Source organism: Stenella coeruleoalba, assembly GCF_951394435.1.
Source record: "Stenella coeruleoalba genome assembly, chromosome: 15".
NCBI lineage: Eukaryota > Metazoa > Chordata > Mammalia > Artiodactyla > Delphinidae > Stenella > Stenella coeruleoalba.
The window spans coordinates 80,656,449-80,673,858 of NC_137161.1; the positions used below are offsets into that span (position 1 = coordinate 80,656,449).

The 17,410-nt window shown below is 45.0% G+C and overlaps 1 protein-coding gene across 2 annotated transcripts in view; it reads right to left on the reverse strand.

The window, feature by feature from the left end:
- The window catches only part of COL26A1 (collagen type XXVI alpha 1 chain), a gene marked incomplete at both ends in the record, with an annotated part of 171,557 nt that overhangs the window by 88,258 nt on the left and 65,889 nt on the right, over positions 1-17,410 (reverse strand). The window contains one exon of one of the 2 annotated variants that reach the window (XM_079944450.1): positions 8,990-9,087. In XM_079944450.1, coding sequence (XP_079800576.1) covers positions 8,990-9,087 — 98 coding nt within the window. Of the gene's footprint in view, positions 1-8,989; positions 9,094-17,410 lie in introns of both variants that reach the window. The other variant, XM_079944449.1, reaches the window with a different exon arrangement.

Here is a 17,410-nt window from a genome sequence, read left to right on the forward strand (position 1 = left end):
GGTTAAGGATCTGCCTGCCAATGCAGGGGACACAGGTTCGATCCCTGGCCCAGGAAGATCCCACATGCTGCAGAGCAACTAAGCCCATGCACCACAACTACTGAGCCTGCACTCTAGAGCCCGCGAGCCACAACTACTGAGCCCGCGTGCCACAACCACTGACCCTGCATGCCACAACTACTGAAGCCCACGCGCCTAGAGCCCATGCTCCGCAACAAGAGAAGCCATGACCATGAGAAGCCTGCGCACCACAACAAAGACCCAACGCAGCCAAAAGTAAAAACAAAAAAACCCCACATTATGTTAAGTAAGAGAAGCCAGACACAAAGGCCACATATTGTATGATTCCATTTACACGAAATATCCAGAATATGCAAATCAATAGAGACAGAAAGCAGATTTGTGGTTGCCAAGGGCTAAGGGAAGGAGAGAATGAGAAATAACTGCTTAATGGGTGTCAGGTTTCCCTTTGGGGTGATAAAAAATTCTGGAACTAGATAGCGTGATGATTGCAAAACATTGTGAATGTACTTAATGACACTGAATTATACACTTTAAAATGGCTGAAATGGTAAATTTTATGTTATGTGTATTTTATGATACATATATATATAATATAGACAGATGATAGATAGATAAATATTAAGGCAAAATAGTTACTAAAATTTTTTTTTAAGTTGAGAGAATTCACTACAAGCAGATCTGTACTACAAGCAATGCTGAAAGAACTTCTTGGGGTTGAGGAAAAAGGATTCTGGATGAAGGCTCAGAGTTCCAGGAAGAAATAAAGATCACTGGAAATGATAACTATGGAGTACAGAGAAGACTACTTTTCCTTCTCTTCACTTCTTAAATAGTAATCTGACTGTTTAATGCAAAAAAGTATAATATTGAATTGTAAAGTTTATAACATATTCATATTTAAAGCATATGAGGGACTTCCCTGGTGGCACAGTGGTTAAGAATCTGCCTGCCAATGCAGGGGACATGGGTTCAAGCCCTGGTCTGGGAAGATTCCACATGCCGCGGAGCAACTATACTACTGAAGCCCACATGCCCTAGAGCCTGCATGCCGCAACTACTGAGCCCACATGCCGCAACTACTGAAGCCCGTGTGCTTAGAGCCCATGTTCTGCAACAAGAGAAACCACCCAACAAGAAGCCTGGGGACTGCAACGAAGAGTAGCCCCCGATCGCTGCAACTGAGAAAGCCCATGCACAGCAATTAAGACCCAATGTACCCCTAAATAAATAAATCTTTAAAACAAATAAATAATAAAGCATATGACAACAATAGCACAAAGGATGGTGGGGTAGATAAATGAACTGTTAAAATTGTACTGTTAAAATTTTCTTTCATTTTACATGGAATAATCCCATGTTTACTATGATAAGTTAAGGATACAGATTTTAATCCTTAGGAGTACTAATACATGATACAGAGAAGTATAACTAAAAACCCAATAAAGGAAAATATGTAACTTCTGCTTCCGGTCATGATAGACTAAGTCATACTGAACTTGCCCTCCCACCATAAACAACTAGAAAATGGGATGAAATTTATGAAACAAATGTCCACAGACATTGAACAATATGAGCACTGATTCCTGAGAGAAGGAAAACAAACAAGGTAATTCCTGGAAGCACTTACTGCACTGGAGCTCATGAGGGTGACACTATGTAGACATGGCAATCTCTCTGAATTGAAGAGCAAGAAATCAGAGTACAAGGAGGCTGAGGCAAATTTGGTGAGAGGAATACCAGAGAAAAGAGAATTATGTAGAAAATTATTCATTCATGGGGTCAAAACTTATTGAACTGTATACTTCTGGTGTGTGTAAATTAAATACACGTAATGAGTTGTATGCAAATTACACTTCAATAAAGTTAATTTAAAATGTGTAAATAATTATTAAAATAAGAAACAGAAAACATGTGTGGCCCTATATAGATGAAAGAGAATGAATTTGTTATCAAAAACTTCCCCACAAAGAAAACTACAGGTCCAGATGGTTTCACTGTGAACTCAAAGTTCAATTAAACTCTTAAGGAAAAAGCAATATGATCTTAAAAAAAAAAAGTTTTCAGAAAATAGAGGAGGAAAAATGCCCAAGTCTTTTTATGAGAACAGCTAAGTCCTCATAATTAAAAACCGACAGACATTAGAAGGAAAGCAAATTACAGATAAATAACAAATACGGAAATATAAAAAAGAATAATGTATCCAAAAGAAGTTTATCCCAGTAATAATAAGGTTATTCCCAGGAACAAAAAGTTAGTTTAGTATTCCAAATCAATGCAATGTGCTATATTGACATAATAAAGGATAAAAATATAATCACCTCAATATAGATGCAGAAAAAGCATTTGATAAGATTCAGCACCTATTCCTGACAAATACTCTCAACAGACTTAGAAGTGACTGTCCTCATCTGATAAATGGCATATATAAAAAATCTGCTGTTAATCACATACTTAATAATTAATTGTGAAATACCGAGAACTTCTCCCCTATGATAAGGAACAAAGCAAGGATATCTGTTCTCACCACTTCTAGTAAACATTTTACTAGAAGTTCTAGACAGTCCAATAAGGCAAGAAAAAGAAATAAAAGGCAAAATATTTGAAAGGAAAAAGCAAAAATGTTTTTATTCACAGAAGACATGATAGTTTATTTAGAAAATCCAAACAAATCAATAAATAAGCTGCTAGAACTAATAAATGGATTTAGCATGGTTTTCAGACACAAGGTCAATATTCAAAAATCAAATATATTTCTATATAATAACAGCAAAATTATTATAATATGAAAACTTTTAAAGCAATCCCATTTTTTAGAAGCACTAAAAATATGAAATACTTAGAAATACATTTAATAAAAGATAAGCAAGCCCTCCACTGTGAAAACTACAAAGTATTGCTGAGAAAAATTAAAGCCTTATATGAATGGAGAGCTATACCATGATCATGAATCAGAAGATTCACTATTAAGACCTCCATTCTCCCCAAATTGGTCTGCAAATTCATCACAATCCTAACCCCAATTCCAATAGACTTTTTTTTGGAAGACATTGATAAAAGGATCGTAAAATTGTTATGGAAATGCAAAAGAACTAGAGTGGTCAAAACAGTCTTAAAAAAGAAGAAATTACAATTACATACCATTCCATTCTTACTGGAACAGCTAAATATAAAAAGACTAATAACATCAAATCTTAGCAAGAATGTGGAACAATTGGAACACTGTGCTTGTGAGAGTATAGAATGTTAACATCTCTTTGGAAAACAATTTGGCTGTTTCTTATTAAAATTAAACAACTCAGTTAAAAACGGGCAAAATCTTGAAAAGGCACTTCACAAAAGACTATTTACAAATGGCTAGTAAGCACATCAGTTAGGCATACAAAAAGATGCTCAATGGGCTTCCCTGGTGGCGCAGTGGTTGACAGTCTGCCTGCCGATGCAGGGGACACGGGTTCGTGCCCCGGTCCGGGAAGATTCCACATGCCGCAGAGCGGCTGGGCCCGTGAGCCATGGCCGCTGAGCTCCGCAATGGGAGAGGCCACAACAGCGAGAGGCCCGCGTACCGCAAAAAAAAAAAAAAAAAGATGCTCAACATCATAAGTCAACAGGGAAGAGCAAATTAAAATCACAGTGAGAAAGCATTTCATACCCACCAGAATGGCTAAAATTAAAGGCTGACAACACCAAGTGTTGACAAAGATATGGAGCAATTAGAACATACTTTGCTAATAGGAGTGTAATGTGGTAAAACCACTTTAGAAAATAGTTTAGCTCTTTCTTATAAAGTTAAACATACACCACAACCGAGCAATCCCACTCCTAGGGATTTGCCCAAGGGAAGTAGAAACATACATATTGATAGAAAGACATATACAAGAATGTTCACAGAAGCTTAAAGGCTAAAACTAGAAATATCTCAAACATCTATCCACAGGAGAATGGGTGAATAAAATTGTGGTTATTTATACAATGGAACAATACTTAGTAACAAAAATAAACTACTGATACACATGTAACAACATGAATAAATCTCAAAAACATTATGCTAAGTGAAAGAAACTATACACAAAAGAGTATATACGGTATGGTTCCATTTACATGAGGTTCAAGAATAGGTAAAACTGATCTATGATGACAGAAATCAGAACAGAGGTTGCTAAGTGGGGGGAACTTTCTGGGAGGTGATGGAAACATGTATGCATTTATCAAAACTTATTAAATTGTACACTTAGAATTGGTGTACTCTGTATATGTAAATTTTACCACAGTTAAAAAAAAAAAACATGTTTACAGCAATTTTTAAAATGGAAACAACTTAAATATTTTCTAGTGGGGGATAGTTAATAACGTGTATACCCAAACTCCACACCACTGAAAATGATACAAGAGAAAGCACCTTATTGACAAGGAGAGATGTTCATGACAATTTATGTGTAAAAGAAAGTTATCAAACAGCATGTAGAGTACAACAGACATGTAAGCACAGAGAAAGGTCTGGAGGCTTTTCACCAAAGTGAGACTGGAGGTTACCTTAAGAGGTATAATTCTGGATGTTTTCACTTTTTCTACACGGAACACGTACTTGCTTTTGTAATAAGAAAAAAAATATTTCTAGATAGATGTTATAGATCCGTAGATACAGTTAATTCTCCTTATTCATGGTAGTTACATTTCATAAAGTCCCCAGAACTCTGAATTAGTGAATACTGAACCATCACTCATGGGAGAAATACAGGATTTGGTTCCTGTGAGCATCTGGTCACAACATTTTCGTCAGCTAATCAATACATAACCTTGTTTTATGTGGGCTTTTATCGAAAGACATCTTATTGAATATATAGTGCAGATTCACTAACATTGAACTCACAGCCAACATCACTATAACTCATGCCAAACAAAGCTTACTTATCGCATGTATTTTCTCAGGAAGGCACATCATCGTCTTTTTGCACTTAAGAGCACTGGACAGCACTATGCTTGGGGACATTTTAGACAAGGGAATTGTCACAAAAAAGGGGGGGGGGCACGAAAATGCGGAAAACACGGCACTAAACAGACCATGAAAAGGACACTTGTTTGCATGAGAACTGGAACGAGGAAGCAGAGGGTCACCTTGTTCAACCTCAGCTGGTAACACACGTGTTAGGTGACTCAAATTGTCTGTCACTCTGCACATAGCTGTGAATGACCACAAAAGTGGTCACTGATTTGGGGGGGGTAACACATAAATTTTAGCAAGTAGGCCAAATTCACAAATATAGAATCGTCAAATAGTTAGGATCAACTGTATATAGACTTATCTATGGAGGAAAGTATCCCCAAGCTTCGGGCCAGCACTCCTGGGGTGTCCAGGGAGGAAAGGGAGGGGGAGACCCAGCAGGGGGGGAGCAGGCCCAGAGACAGGCCACCTGGGAGGCAGGAGCCACCTACCTCCAGGCAGTCCCAGCCCCAAGTCGTAAGACCAGAGACCTGACAGCTTGGAAGGAAAGCCAGACACAGCAGAGAAAGATGCATCTCCTGGGGAATCTCATCTGAACCAAAGCAAAACCACAGAGGAGGGCACCCCTGACCTGCTGGCTTTCCAGAGAGGCTGGACTGGGAACCGAGTGGGAGTTCATGGTCCAGACCCCTCCACAACCATCTCAGGAATGTGTCTGAAGTCACGGACACCGCCTTGATTTTGTCTTCTGTCATTACTGTTTCATGCTTGGGAATGCAAAGTCTTTACCAGGGCTTACAGGAGCCAGTCCCGACCTCAGCCCAGGGCCTCACGCTCCCAGGAATTCCTCAGCCCCGCAGGGTTCCCAGGACCCTCGTGCTCAGAGCTGGGAAGGGGCTGCTCAACCCTGATACTCCCTGAAACAGGCAAGCCTCATCCCATGCCCTAAGGTGAACACGCATTCCTCACCAAAGTGGGCGAACCTGGAAGGTTCCTCCACCAGGGAGGGGCTGGCAGAGACTCTGAGGCTGACGGTGTCTGGAGTGGTGCCGACACCTCTTAATAATTAGCTCAGGACGCCGAGACGTTTCTGGGGAGTGCATCGATAATCCACATCCCCGTGGCCTACCAGGTCAGAGCTTTCTTCTGGAGGTGCCGTGCCAAGCTCTCAAGGGCGGGCACCTTTGGGGGCACTTGACCAGCTCACAGTTACATCTCCTCTCCCAGGAAGGATGGGCCCCCCAGCCCTGCTAGAACCTACTCCTGTCCCGATGGGCAGAACCTCCCTGAGGACAAGGATTGCCCCCCACACATGCCAGGTCTGCTGCTCGCCAAATGCTGTGCTTCGTCCACTCGGTCTGCAAGAATTACCTACACATGGACGTGGGCAAAAAGGTGAGGGCCTGACCTTTGAGCATCACGCTACGGCATTCTCTAAGGAGCCCACCCAGGGGCCATGGGACTTCCTGGGGGAAGTTCACCTTGTCTACTTGCCATTCACTGTGTATGACAGCCAAGGTTCTGCAAAGCTGGATGTTAACTTGTACGAAACTGGGGATATGTAAACGATTTCTGCTCAGTAGAAAGGATAACCCCAAAGGTTTTGTTTTTATTGTCCTGTAGGATCTAACGTCGTGATTTTATTTCAGGTTCTTATTTCATATATATTTTTAAAAAATCATAGTTCCTGTATTTTAATATGTATGAAATATATGCATTCTATATGTGTATATTCATATATATGTGTACACACACACACACACACACACACACACACACATCAGTAAAGGATGAACCTAACCCAAAGAGAGGTCTGGCCTTTGCGCTTGGCTCCTGGGAGCTATCTCTAAGCTCTTGAAATGTCCTATCTGATACGAGGGTCTGGGAGCCTTGGGCCAGATAGTCTATGCCAACGCTGTGATTTCTGGGGGCGTCCCTTGTGCCAGCTCAACTGGCAGAGGGGCTGGAAGCAGCTCAGCCACGCAGGAAGCCACCGTGTATACACGACTGAGTCCCACCGAGCGCTCTGGTTCAGGGCAGCAACCCAAGCGTGGTCTTGGGGACCCCAATCTGCATATGCATCAGGTTCTCTAATCTCTTTTGAATCAGCTTTGCCATGTTGCTGGTTCCACAAGCCATGCGTTCGATACAACGCGCGCTCACAAGCCACTTGTGCGAGAATTACGACTTACACGTTTTGAGACTGACTACACTTCATCTCGTGGTTCATTCATTCCTCTAATGAAGAGAATATGAAGAGAGATGAAAAACATATACGCTCCAGCACTGCAGTGTTTCCAAGAGAGGAAGGAAGGGGCCCCATGCGGGTGGGGCTTAGTGACCCCTAGAGGAACTGGACAGCCCTGCAGGGTGGCGGGGGTGGGGGGGGGGAGGCCGACGTGAAGACACAGGATCATAGTTGGTCGAGGCGATGACGAGGGGGCGGGTGGGTGGCGGGGGGCACCCACAGAGGCTCCGGAGCTGAAAGAAGGGCCCGGGAGCCTTCCTGAGGCTTAGGGAGGGCTTCTACAGTTGAAGTCTTGATGGCAAGCCAGCGCTTCGGCGGGTGGAGCCAATGCTATTTATTGTATTGGTCACTGAGAAGCGCTGAGTCAGTTACTTAACGGCAAATCAGTCACTGCCCTTGAAAGCCCTGCCTCCCAGCCCCTCGCAGAATCCAGAGGACAGGTCGGCTCCACCCTGCTGGAGGGACCAGAGGTCTCTCCCACAACCATGGTCCAAACCTGCTTCTGAGGGCCTCCGACCTCAACAAGGGACCCAGTGTGAGCCGTGGTCATTCAACACATAAAGCACAAAGTCCTGCCACCCACGCCTTCACCTGGGGGAGCCAGGCCTCCCCTCAGCCCCTCACACCTGGGGTCCCTTCTGTTTCTCCCCAAAGAAAGGCCCAGGCAGTCCTGCGCCCCCCAAGTATGGGCCAGCCCCTGAGGCTGTCCACCTCCCTTCCCAGAATCAGGCTCACAGACCAGTAAAGGAGGTACCACTGGACGCTTCCATGTCCCAGCCCCTTCCTTCAGCTCAGCTTGGGGCCACAGGCTCACTGAAGCACCATCATCATTACTATTGCTGCCCTTGCTGTTCTTCGGCTATTATGTGTAATCCAAAGACTTTTAGGCAGTTTACAATAAAAGCATACACATATAGAGTACTTATATTTTAAATATACGTATAACTAAAATCAGTAAGTTAGGTAATAAAAAAAGATGAGAGAGGATCATTTTGTCAGAAAGTTGAGGTTGAGGAGAACTACTGTTTCCAAATTCAAAACTGACCCCTGAGCCTTGGGACTGCCCAGCTCTCCTGGAAAACCAGGTGGGCTGCAAACCTGTTTGTCAGGCAGGACCCACTGTCCCTGGATGTGGGTGTGGCAGGGATGGGCTCTGTTGCTGTCTCTGAATCCCACCTGAGCGCTGCTCTCTGGGCCCATCAAGTTCCAGAGCCAGACTGAGCCTGGCTCCTGGGTTCAGAAGGAAGGCTCTGGCTCTGGGTCCTGACCTCCCCTCCTCCCTCTGGGCACCTGCCCAGCAACAGGGCCAGGGCAGCAGGGTGAGGCCTTCCTGCTGCTGCCGCCCACCAGGTCCATCTGACTTATTCTACAACCGGCATGGCTTCAAGGCTCCTGGATCCTCATCTGCATTTGCTCAGAGCCCAGATATCCAGCTCTGCCTGCCCTGGCTCTGGGGTAAGTCAGAGCCAGAGCAGAAGACATAGGCTGTACACTGAATCTCCTCCTCAGGCCAGGGCTTACGATTCTCCTTCATGCCTGGCCCAAGCAGTGCACACGGGACCCCACCTCTGTGCCCACAGGCAGGGTGCCAGGCTCTCCCCAGTTTGGCCAGTCCCGAGCATTTGGTTCAGGGATGCTTAGGAAAAAGAAGGAAGGAATGTGGAAGAAAGGAGAGCTGCTTGCAGAAGGAGGGCAGGGGAGGGAGGAGCATCTGTAGACTCTGAAGCTCGGCCCGGCCAGCACCCCCTCCTCTTGCCCCCTGCCCCCGGCAGACTCACCCTCGTCACAGTTGCTCCCGGTAAAGCCAGGGCAGCACCTCCACTCCAGCGCCGTCACTGTGCGGTAGGACACTCTGTACGTGGGTCTGATCAGAGTCCTGTAACTAACACAAGGGCAGAGTCAGGACAGTGTGAGCACCTACCTGCCCACCCCAGATCCCACTCCTGCTGAAACCACCCAGCCTAGGGCTCTGGGAGCCCCCCAGGCAGTAGAGCCCATCATCCTAACTCTGTGCCCACAGGCTATGTGGCCCTGGGTGAGTGACCGCCCCTCTCTGTGTCGGGTGCATTGTAAAGTCCCTTCCAGCTCTGCCTTCCCACAAATCTCCAAGGGTGGCCCCCTAGGGTGGGGAAATGACTGCTACGGACTGAATTGTGTCTCCCAGAAATCATATGTTGAAGCCCTAACCCCCACAATGTGACTGTACTTAAGCATAGGCTCTGAAGAGGTAATTAGGTTAAATGAGGTCAGAGGGGTGGGGCCCTAATCCAATAAGATTGGTGGCCTTTTAAGAAGAGGAGGACAGACAGAGATCTCTCTCTGTGCACATGCACACACTGAACAAAGGCCATGTGAGGACACAGAGAGGTGGCTGGCTGAGAAAATTAATTTCTGTGTTGCAGCCATCTGGTCCATGATATTTTGTTAAGGCAGCCCAAGATAATGAATAAGGAAAAGAAAAATATCATTAGAACCTGTACAACTTCCAACCACCCACAAGTCACTTAACTCCAACTTTTTCCCAATCATTATTTCTTTTGGTTGATTCATCCAATGAATATATATATGTATTTTTTTGGCCGCGCCCCGTGGCATGTGGGATTTTAGTTCCCCAACCAGGGACTGAACCCCTGCCCCCTGCGGTAGAAGCATGGAGTCTTAACCACTGGACTGCCAGGGAAGTTCCCAATGAATATTTATTGAGCATCAACTACAGGCAATACTGTGGTCACAGATTAATAAAACGGAGTCCCATCCTTGACAAAATCCCAGCCTGATAGATGAGAGAGAGAGACACTCCAGTGAAAACTTGCAGTTCAGTAGTGGGGCCCTTGCAGCAACCAAACGCTCCTGCAAAGCGCTGTGGGATTCCATGGTAAATTTTCACACAATTTTGAAATTTTTCTTGAAAATAAGTTTGATACTATTTTGTGAAACTCCAAGAATAGTGAATATAAAATATAGGACCAAACCACACTGAGATATCACCTCACGCCTGTTAGAATGGCTATTATCAAAAAGACAAGAAATAAGTGTTGGTGAGGATACGGAGAAAAGGGAACCTTCATGCACTGTTGATGGGAATGTAAATTGGAAACCGTGGAAAACAGGACGGTAGTTGCTAAAAAAAAGTTAGAAATAGAACTACCATAATATCCACTTCTGGGTGTTTATCCAAAGGAAATGAAAACACTAACTCAAAAAGATGTCTGAACCCCCATGTGCACTGCAGCAGTATTTGCAATAGCCAAGATATGGAAGCAACCAAAGTACCCATCAACGGGTGAGTGGATAAAGAAAACGTGGCACACGTACACACACACACACACACGCACACACACACACACACACACACGAATATTATTCAGCATAAAAAAGAATGAAATCTTGCCATTTTCGACAACATGGAAAGACCTTGGACAAATACTGTATGATCTCCCTTATAGGTGGAATCTAAAAACAAAAAAAGAAAAACAAACCAAGCTCATAGATACAGAGAACAGACTGGTGGTTGCCAGCAACTGGGGGACGGTGGGCAGGGAGCAGTGCAAAATGGGTGAAGGTGGTCAAAAGGCACAAACTTCCGGTTATAATAAGTCATGGGCTGTAATGTACAGCATGGCAACTATAGTTAATAATACCGTATTGCATAGTTCAAAATCGCTCAGAGCAGATCTTAAAAGTTCTCATTACAAGAAAAAAAAATTGTGTAACTACTTGTGGTGACAGATGTTGACTAGACCTATTTGTGGTGATCGTTTCACAACATACACAAATATCGAATCACTATGTTGCACATATGAAACTAATCCAGTGTTATCTATCACTTACACCTCAATGAACACACACACACAAACACAAGAACATGTGACTGATTTTCACGAGGGGCAAAAATTCGGCTTTATTATTCGATTTACACGCGTCATTATAACTTGGCTGCTTGATAAAGTCTGCACAACTTCCTCTTGAAAGCAGAACTGCATGACTTCACAGAATTTGCATCTGCTGACGCCATGCAACTTAATCGTGAATGGGAAAATTACGAATTAATTGGTGGCAGCAGGCGTGACGTTTCGAGATGCACTGTTGACAGGAAAATACATAAGTCAGGTTTTGAATTTCAGAAATACTGCACTAAGTCTGAAGAATCCTGCTACACTAATTTTTCTTTCAAAAAAAAAAATCCTCTCACTCATGTTTCGTAAACATTCCGGCAAACCAGCTTCCCTCTGGAGCTCTAAGTGGGAAGCGGGGTGGGGGCAGGGGCTGGCAGTGCGCAGCCAGGGACTGGAACTTTCGAGTGAGGAGCCAGGAGTCTGCACGGAGAAGTGCCCGAGAGCAAAGGCAGGCCTTTGGTCTCTCAGATCCACGGCAGGAAGCAGCTGGCATAGGCCACTGGGGAGGGGGTGGGGGGTGGCAGAGGACCAGTCATCGTCACCACTCCTTATAGAAGGAGCCTGGTGGGACATAAGTGGGTAGGCGAGCCTGGGTCCGAGGAGTCCCAATAGACTGTCTGTATGACAAACACACACACGATTTCTCATTCACATATACACTCACATGCTCACACACACACACACACACACACACACGCTCACACCCTCTTCCTGCTGCAAACTTCCCAGCCAGGAACTGGCCCAGCTGGGAAAGGGAAGACGCTTTCATTTCAATTTAAAAAGTCAGTTTTAAAATTAATTCTTGAAAGAAGATTGTTGCTCTGGCTGAGAGGGACCAGAAAAGCTATGGAATCCCTCCCATGACCACTGCACCATGGAAGAGATGGAGCCCCGGGCTGTGGGGTCATAAGCTGAGAGTTTAGGGCCCTGCCCCTGATTCACCATGTGAATTGCACACGTTCCTTAACCTCCCTGAGCCCGTTTCCGGGTCTGCACGCCGAGGACCGGGATGCTGGGTATGAGGCTCCCTGGGAGAGCACGTGCGAGAGCAGAAAGGGACGTGTAGCTGCTGGGCTTGCGAAACACAGATCTGACCCCTTTCTTCCTGGCCAGCACCTTTCGCCTGTCCCCACTGTGGTCAGGAGAGAGTCTGAGCTGTTTAGCCACGGGGCCCAGCCCTTCTCCAGCTGCCACAGCTGCCCTCAGGCCCCCTGTGCCATAGGCTGCCCCTCGGCCTGCAGCCCATGAGCCCTCCAGAGGCACCAGGCACTCCTCACTTCGTGCCCTGAGTGATGATGGTGATAAAATAATAATAGCTATAGTAAGAGCTTTGCGTACTTACCACGTACCAGGCACCGTGCTGAGTGCTTTACACTTGCTGACAGGTGGATGCTATTACTATTCCTAATTTACAGATGAGGAAACTGAGGCGCCGAGAGCTTCAGTAACTTTATCAAGGTCACCCTGCTAGAAGGTGGTGGAACTTGGTTCCAAACCCAGGCAGAATTAGCAGAACCTAGCAATACTAATTTGTGTTCGTTCAGTACAGGGGAACATTGCTCCTCCCAGCATCTGCACAAGGTACTGATCTCAGGCCCCTGAACCAGAGGGAGAGCTCATCCCCCAGAGAAGGTCTCTTTCTGCCCCCTCCTTCTGAGGGCCAGGGGCTGGCCTGTCCCACTGCGGGACCAGAAGCATCATGGTGGCCTGCAAAGTCCAGGAGCAGAGAGAGCCAGTAGGTGGCGCTGCTTCCCCAGCCCAGCAGGCCAGAGCTCAGACCCTCAGAGCTCCCCTGAATGCCCAGGGCAGGTGCAAGGGTTCATGGGCTGTCCCCATCTTTTCACCCTCCGTGAAGAACTCCCAGCCCTTCCCCTGGGCTCCAGTCTGCAAACCCACTGATCTTTCTAAAATGCAGATCCGCTTTTGTGACTGCCCTCTCTCAGAACCTTCCATGGCTCCCATAGACTTAAGACCACACTCTCTAGGTCAGCAAATAAGGCCCTGCCTACCTTTCTCCCCTCCACTCCTCCCACCACAGCACAGACAAGCAGCTCTTCCTGCCTCTGGGCCTTTGCACATACATGCAGGCTCCTCTGCCTACTCACCCCTCCTTCTTTACTCTGATGAGAAAAATCCCCAAGGGCCTCCAGGGTGTGACTCCACAACCCCTTCTCTGTGGAGCACCCCCAGCCCCAGCCAGAGCGGACAGGCTCCCTCCTCAGTACCCCCAACACCCTGTACACAGCTTGGTTTTACGTGTGGGGTGCCTGCCATGAGCCGGGCACTGGGAATACGAGAATGAAGGAGGCAGCATGAGCTCCACTCTGCCAGAGCTGGTGGCACTAATCCTGTCTCACACACATAAATATGTGGCCATGCGTGGTGGTCAGTGCCAGGGAGGAAAGCGCTGAGCTCACTCCTCACATTGTAATGGATTTGTTTTCTCTTTTTCAATTAAAATATCATTTACATGCAGTAAAACACAGATGGTCCCCAACTTATGATGGTCTGACTTACAATGTTTTGGATTTCACGATGGTGCGAAAGTGATACGCAGTCAGTAGAGACCACACTTGGAATTTTGAATTTTGATCTTTTCCCCAGGCTAGCCATATGGGGTACGGTACTCTCTGGTGATGATGGGAAGCTCCCAGTCAGCCCTGCGATCACAAGGGTAAACAGCCAATACTCAACTGGTACTGTGTTGCCAGCATTGTTTTCGATACTGTGTTTCGCGTTTTCCCATCCCATCGTGTCTACAAAATGCCCATCTGTGTCTCCTGCTTCTGGTGAGAAGAAGAGGAGGACAATACTCTTGAGATGAAACTCAAGATAACTGCCCAGCATGAAGGTGGTAAGCCAGTAACAGCCATCGCAGGTGAGTTAGGACTTTGGCAATCGACGATCTTGACCATCTTAAAGGATAAGAAGCAAATGAGTGATGCAGTGAAATCATCAGCATTGGTTAAATTCACTGTCATCATGAAGAAAAGGGCTGGGCTGATGGATGACATGGAAAAAAAAAAAAAACTTGTCTGGGAATTTCGTGGTGGTCCAGTGATTAGGACTCCGCGCTTTCACTGCTGAGAGCGCGGGTTCAGTCCCTTGTGGGGGGACTGAGATCCCGCAAGCCGCACCGTGCGGCCAAATAAATAAATAAATAAGAAACAAAGAAAAAGAAAAAAAAAAAAACTTGTCACGTGGATGGAAGACCAGGTACAGAAGTTCGTACCACTTAGCCTACTGACCATCCAGGCTAAGGCAAGAAGTCTACCCATACACTCAAAAAGTGTGTCGATGATTCTACAAATAATGCAAATGTTTATACCAAGTTATGGCCGGTCCCAATGCTTCAAAAGGCAGCATAATTTTCATAATGTGAAAGTCAGCGGTGAGGCAGTAAGTGCCAATACTGAAGGTGCCGAAGTTTTTAAGGAAGAGCTGCAGAGGGTAATTGTGGATAAGGAATATTCGCCAGAACAAATATTGAATGTCGAGGAAATGAGCTTGTTCTGGAAGCGAATGCCAGAGCATACACACATTCATCAAGAGCCCAAGACAATGCCAGGATTCAAGGCATTCGAACACCGTGGAAGGCTGCTTTGGGGTAGAAATGGTGCAGGGTTCGAATGAAAGTTTTTCCTAATCTACCACTCGGAGAGCCCGAAAGCATTCAACTATGTGAGCAAGCATTCATTTCCCGTTTGTTATCGCCATCACAAGAAAGCCTGGATGACATAAGCATTGTTTGAAGCCTGGCTTTTGAAGTGTTTTATCCCTCAGACAAGAGAATATTGAAGACAAAACAACATCCCATTCAAGAGTCTGCTGGTCTTAGACAACACTCCAGGGCATCCGCAGCATACCAGCGACATGCATCCTGATGTCAAGGTTGTGTAGTTGCCACCGAACGCAACTGCACTCACTCAACCCATGGACCATGGTGCCACAGCTCCGTTCAAAGCACGCTCTTTACACCAACTGTCTGTTCAGGCTGTTGAAGAGACGGGATCTGGCCGAACACTCTGAGAGTTTTGGAAAGCTTTTAACATTCTAAATGCTACCCAGACCATCGCTGCCTCGTGGGAAGGAGTCACATGGCAACGCATGAAGAGCATTTAGAAGAAAGTCTTAAAGACATGTGTGAACACGTTCAAAGGCTTTAACTAAGATTCTGCTGTGGATGAAATAGTCCCAAGATATTAGTGCTTGGGAAACAGCTAGAATTGGACATTGACGAAGAGGATGTTCATGAGATTGTTGGTATTGAAGCTGAAGAACTTTCCACTGAGGAGCTGATCGAACTGGAGGAAGAAAGAAGGAAGGAAAGAGGAAGAAGTTATGGCTGAGGCACCAGGAAAGTTCACAGTAAAGAGACTGGCAGAGACGTTTGCTGCTATCAGAAGCGGTGTAAGGATGTTAGAAGAAATGGACGTCAATTATGAGACATTAGCAAGAGCTGACAGGCAGATACAGGATGTTCTTCCTTGCTCTAGCGAAATATAAAATGGAAAGAAGAAACAAACCGGACAGTCCAAACTTGATATCTCCCCAAAGAACACTATGCCCGCTAAACCATCAACAAGTGCCGATGCCCCAGTGCCTTCTCCAGGCTATTCTCCAGGCATATCAGAAGAGGGAGAAATTGACGACCTTGTCGCCGTAGCATCCCCATCATGCAGCAATTAATCTTAGTTCAATGCTTCAAACACTCTTCAGGCCCAACGTGCCTTCAGCTGTGTACGATAACGGTGGGTACCCTTCCATTCTGTTCTTCACTTTTAGTACAGTATTCAATAAATTACATGAGATGGCCAACACTTTACTATTAAACAGGATTTGTATTAGATGAGTTTGCCCAACTGTAGGCTAATGGAAGTGTTCTCAGCATGTTTAAGGCAGGCTAGGCTAAGCTACAATGTTCAGTAGGTGTATTTAATGCATTTTCGACTTGCAATGGGTTTATCGCGAATGTAACCCCATCGTTAAGTCGAGGAAGATCTGTAGATAAATCTAGTGTTTAGCTCAATGAACTCTTACCTATTCAATATGTTTACACCAACATTCCCATTGCTCCAAAGTCCTTTTGTGCCCCTTCCAAATTGATTATCCAGCCCCCAGACATAACCATTCTTCTGACTTCTCTCGCCAGATACTAGTTTTGCCTGTTCTAGAATTTTAGATAAATGGAATCTTACAGCATGCACTCATTTGTGTCTGCCTTCTTTCACTCACCCATCATGTCTGTGAGGTTCATCTATGCTGTTAAGTGTAGCACTCCTTCGTTTCTTTTTATTGCTAAATAATATTCCATTATGCAAATATACCACAATGTGTCTATTCTGTTCATGGACATTTGGATTATTTCCAGTTTTGAGCTTTGATGAATAAAGACGCTAGGAGTGTTTTCGTATAAGTCTTCGTGGACACTTTTTCACTTCTCTAGGGTATATACCTAGAAATAAAATTGATGGGCCATAGGATGGTTCTATGTTTAACTTTAGTAGATGCTACAAACACTTGTCCCAAACCTATCTGGATGAACCAAGTTCACATGCCCAGCAGCAGTGTATGAGTTCCAGTTGCTCTATAACCTCGTCAGCATTTGATATTGTCGATCATTTTCATTTTAGTCATTCTAGGGTGTATGCAGTACTCTTTCATTATGGTTTTAACTTGCAATTCTTATTGACTAAATTTGAACCCCTTTTCATGCTTGCCAGTTAGACATCTCCTTTTGTGAAGTGCCTGTTCAAGTCTTTTGCCCACTTTTAAACTGGGTTTCGGGTCTTTCTTACTGATTTGTAAGATATATGAGAGACCTTTGTCAGATATATGTATTGTGAATGGTTTCTCCCAATATGTGTCTTGCCTTTTCATTTTCTTAAAGGTGTACTTTTTTATATTAACTTGGAAGTATTTTTGATACCAGTTTTTTAAAAAAAAATTTATTTATTTATGTATGTATATGCTTATTTATTTTCACCAGGTCTTAGTTGTGGCAGGCAGGTTTCTTAGTTGCGTCATGCAAACTCTTAGTTGCAGCATGCATGTGGGATCTAGTTCCCTGACCAGGGATTGAACCCGGGTCCCCTCCACTGGGAGTGTGGAGTCTTATCCACTGCGCCACCAGGGAAGTCCCTTAAAGGTGTATTTTTAATGATCAGGTTGTAAGTTTTGATCAAGTTCAATTTATCATTTTTAAAATTTTACTATCTGCTAGGTAGGAGTCAACGTTCATTGTTTTCCATTTGGATATCCACTTGCTACGGCACAATTTATTGAAAAGACCTTCTTTTGGCC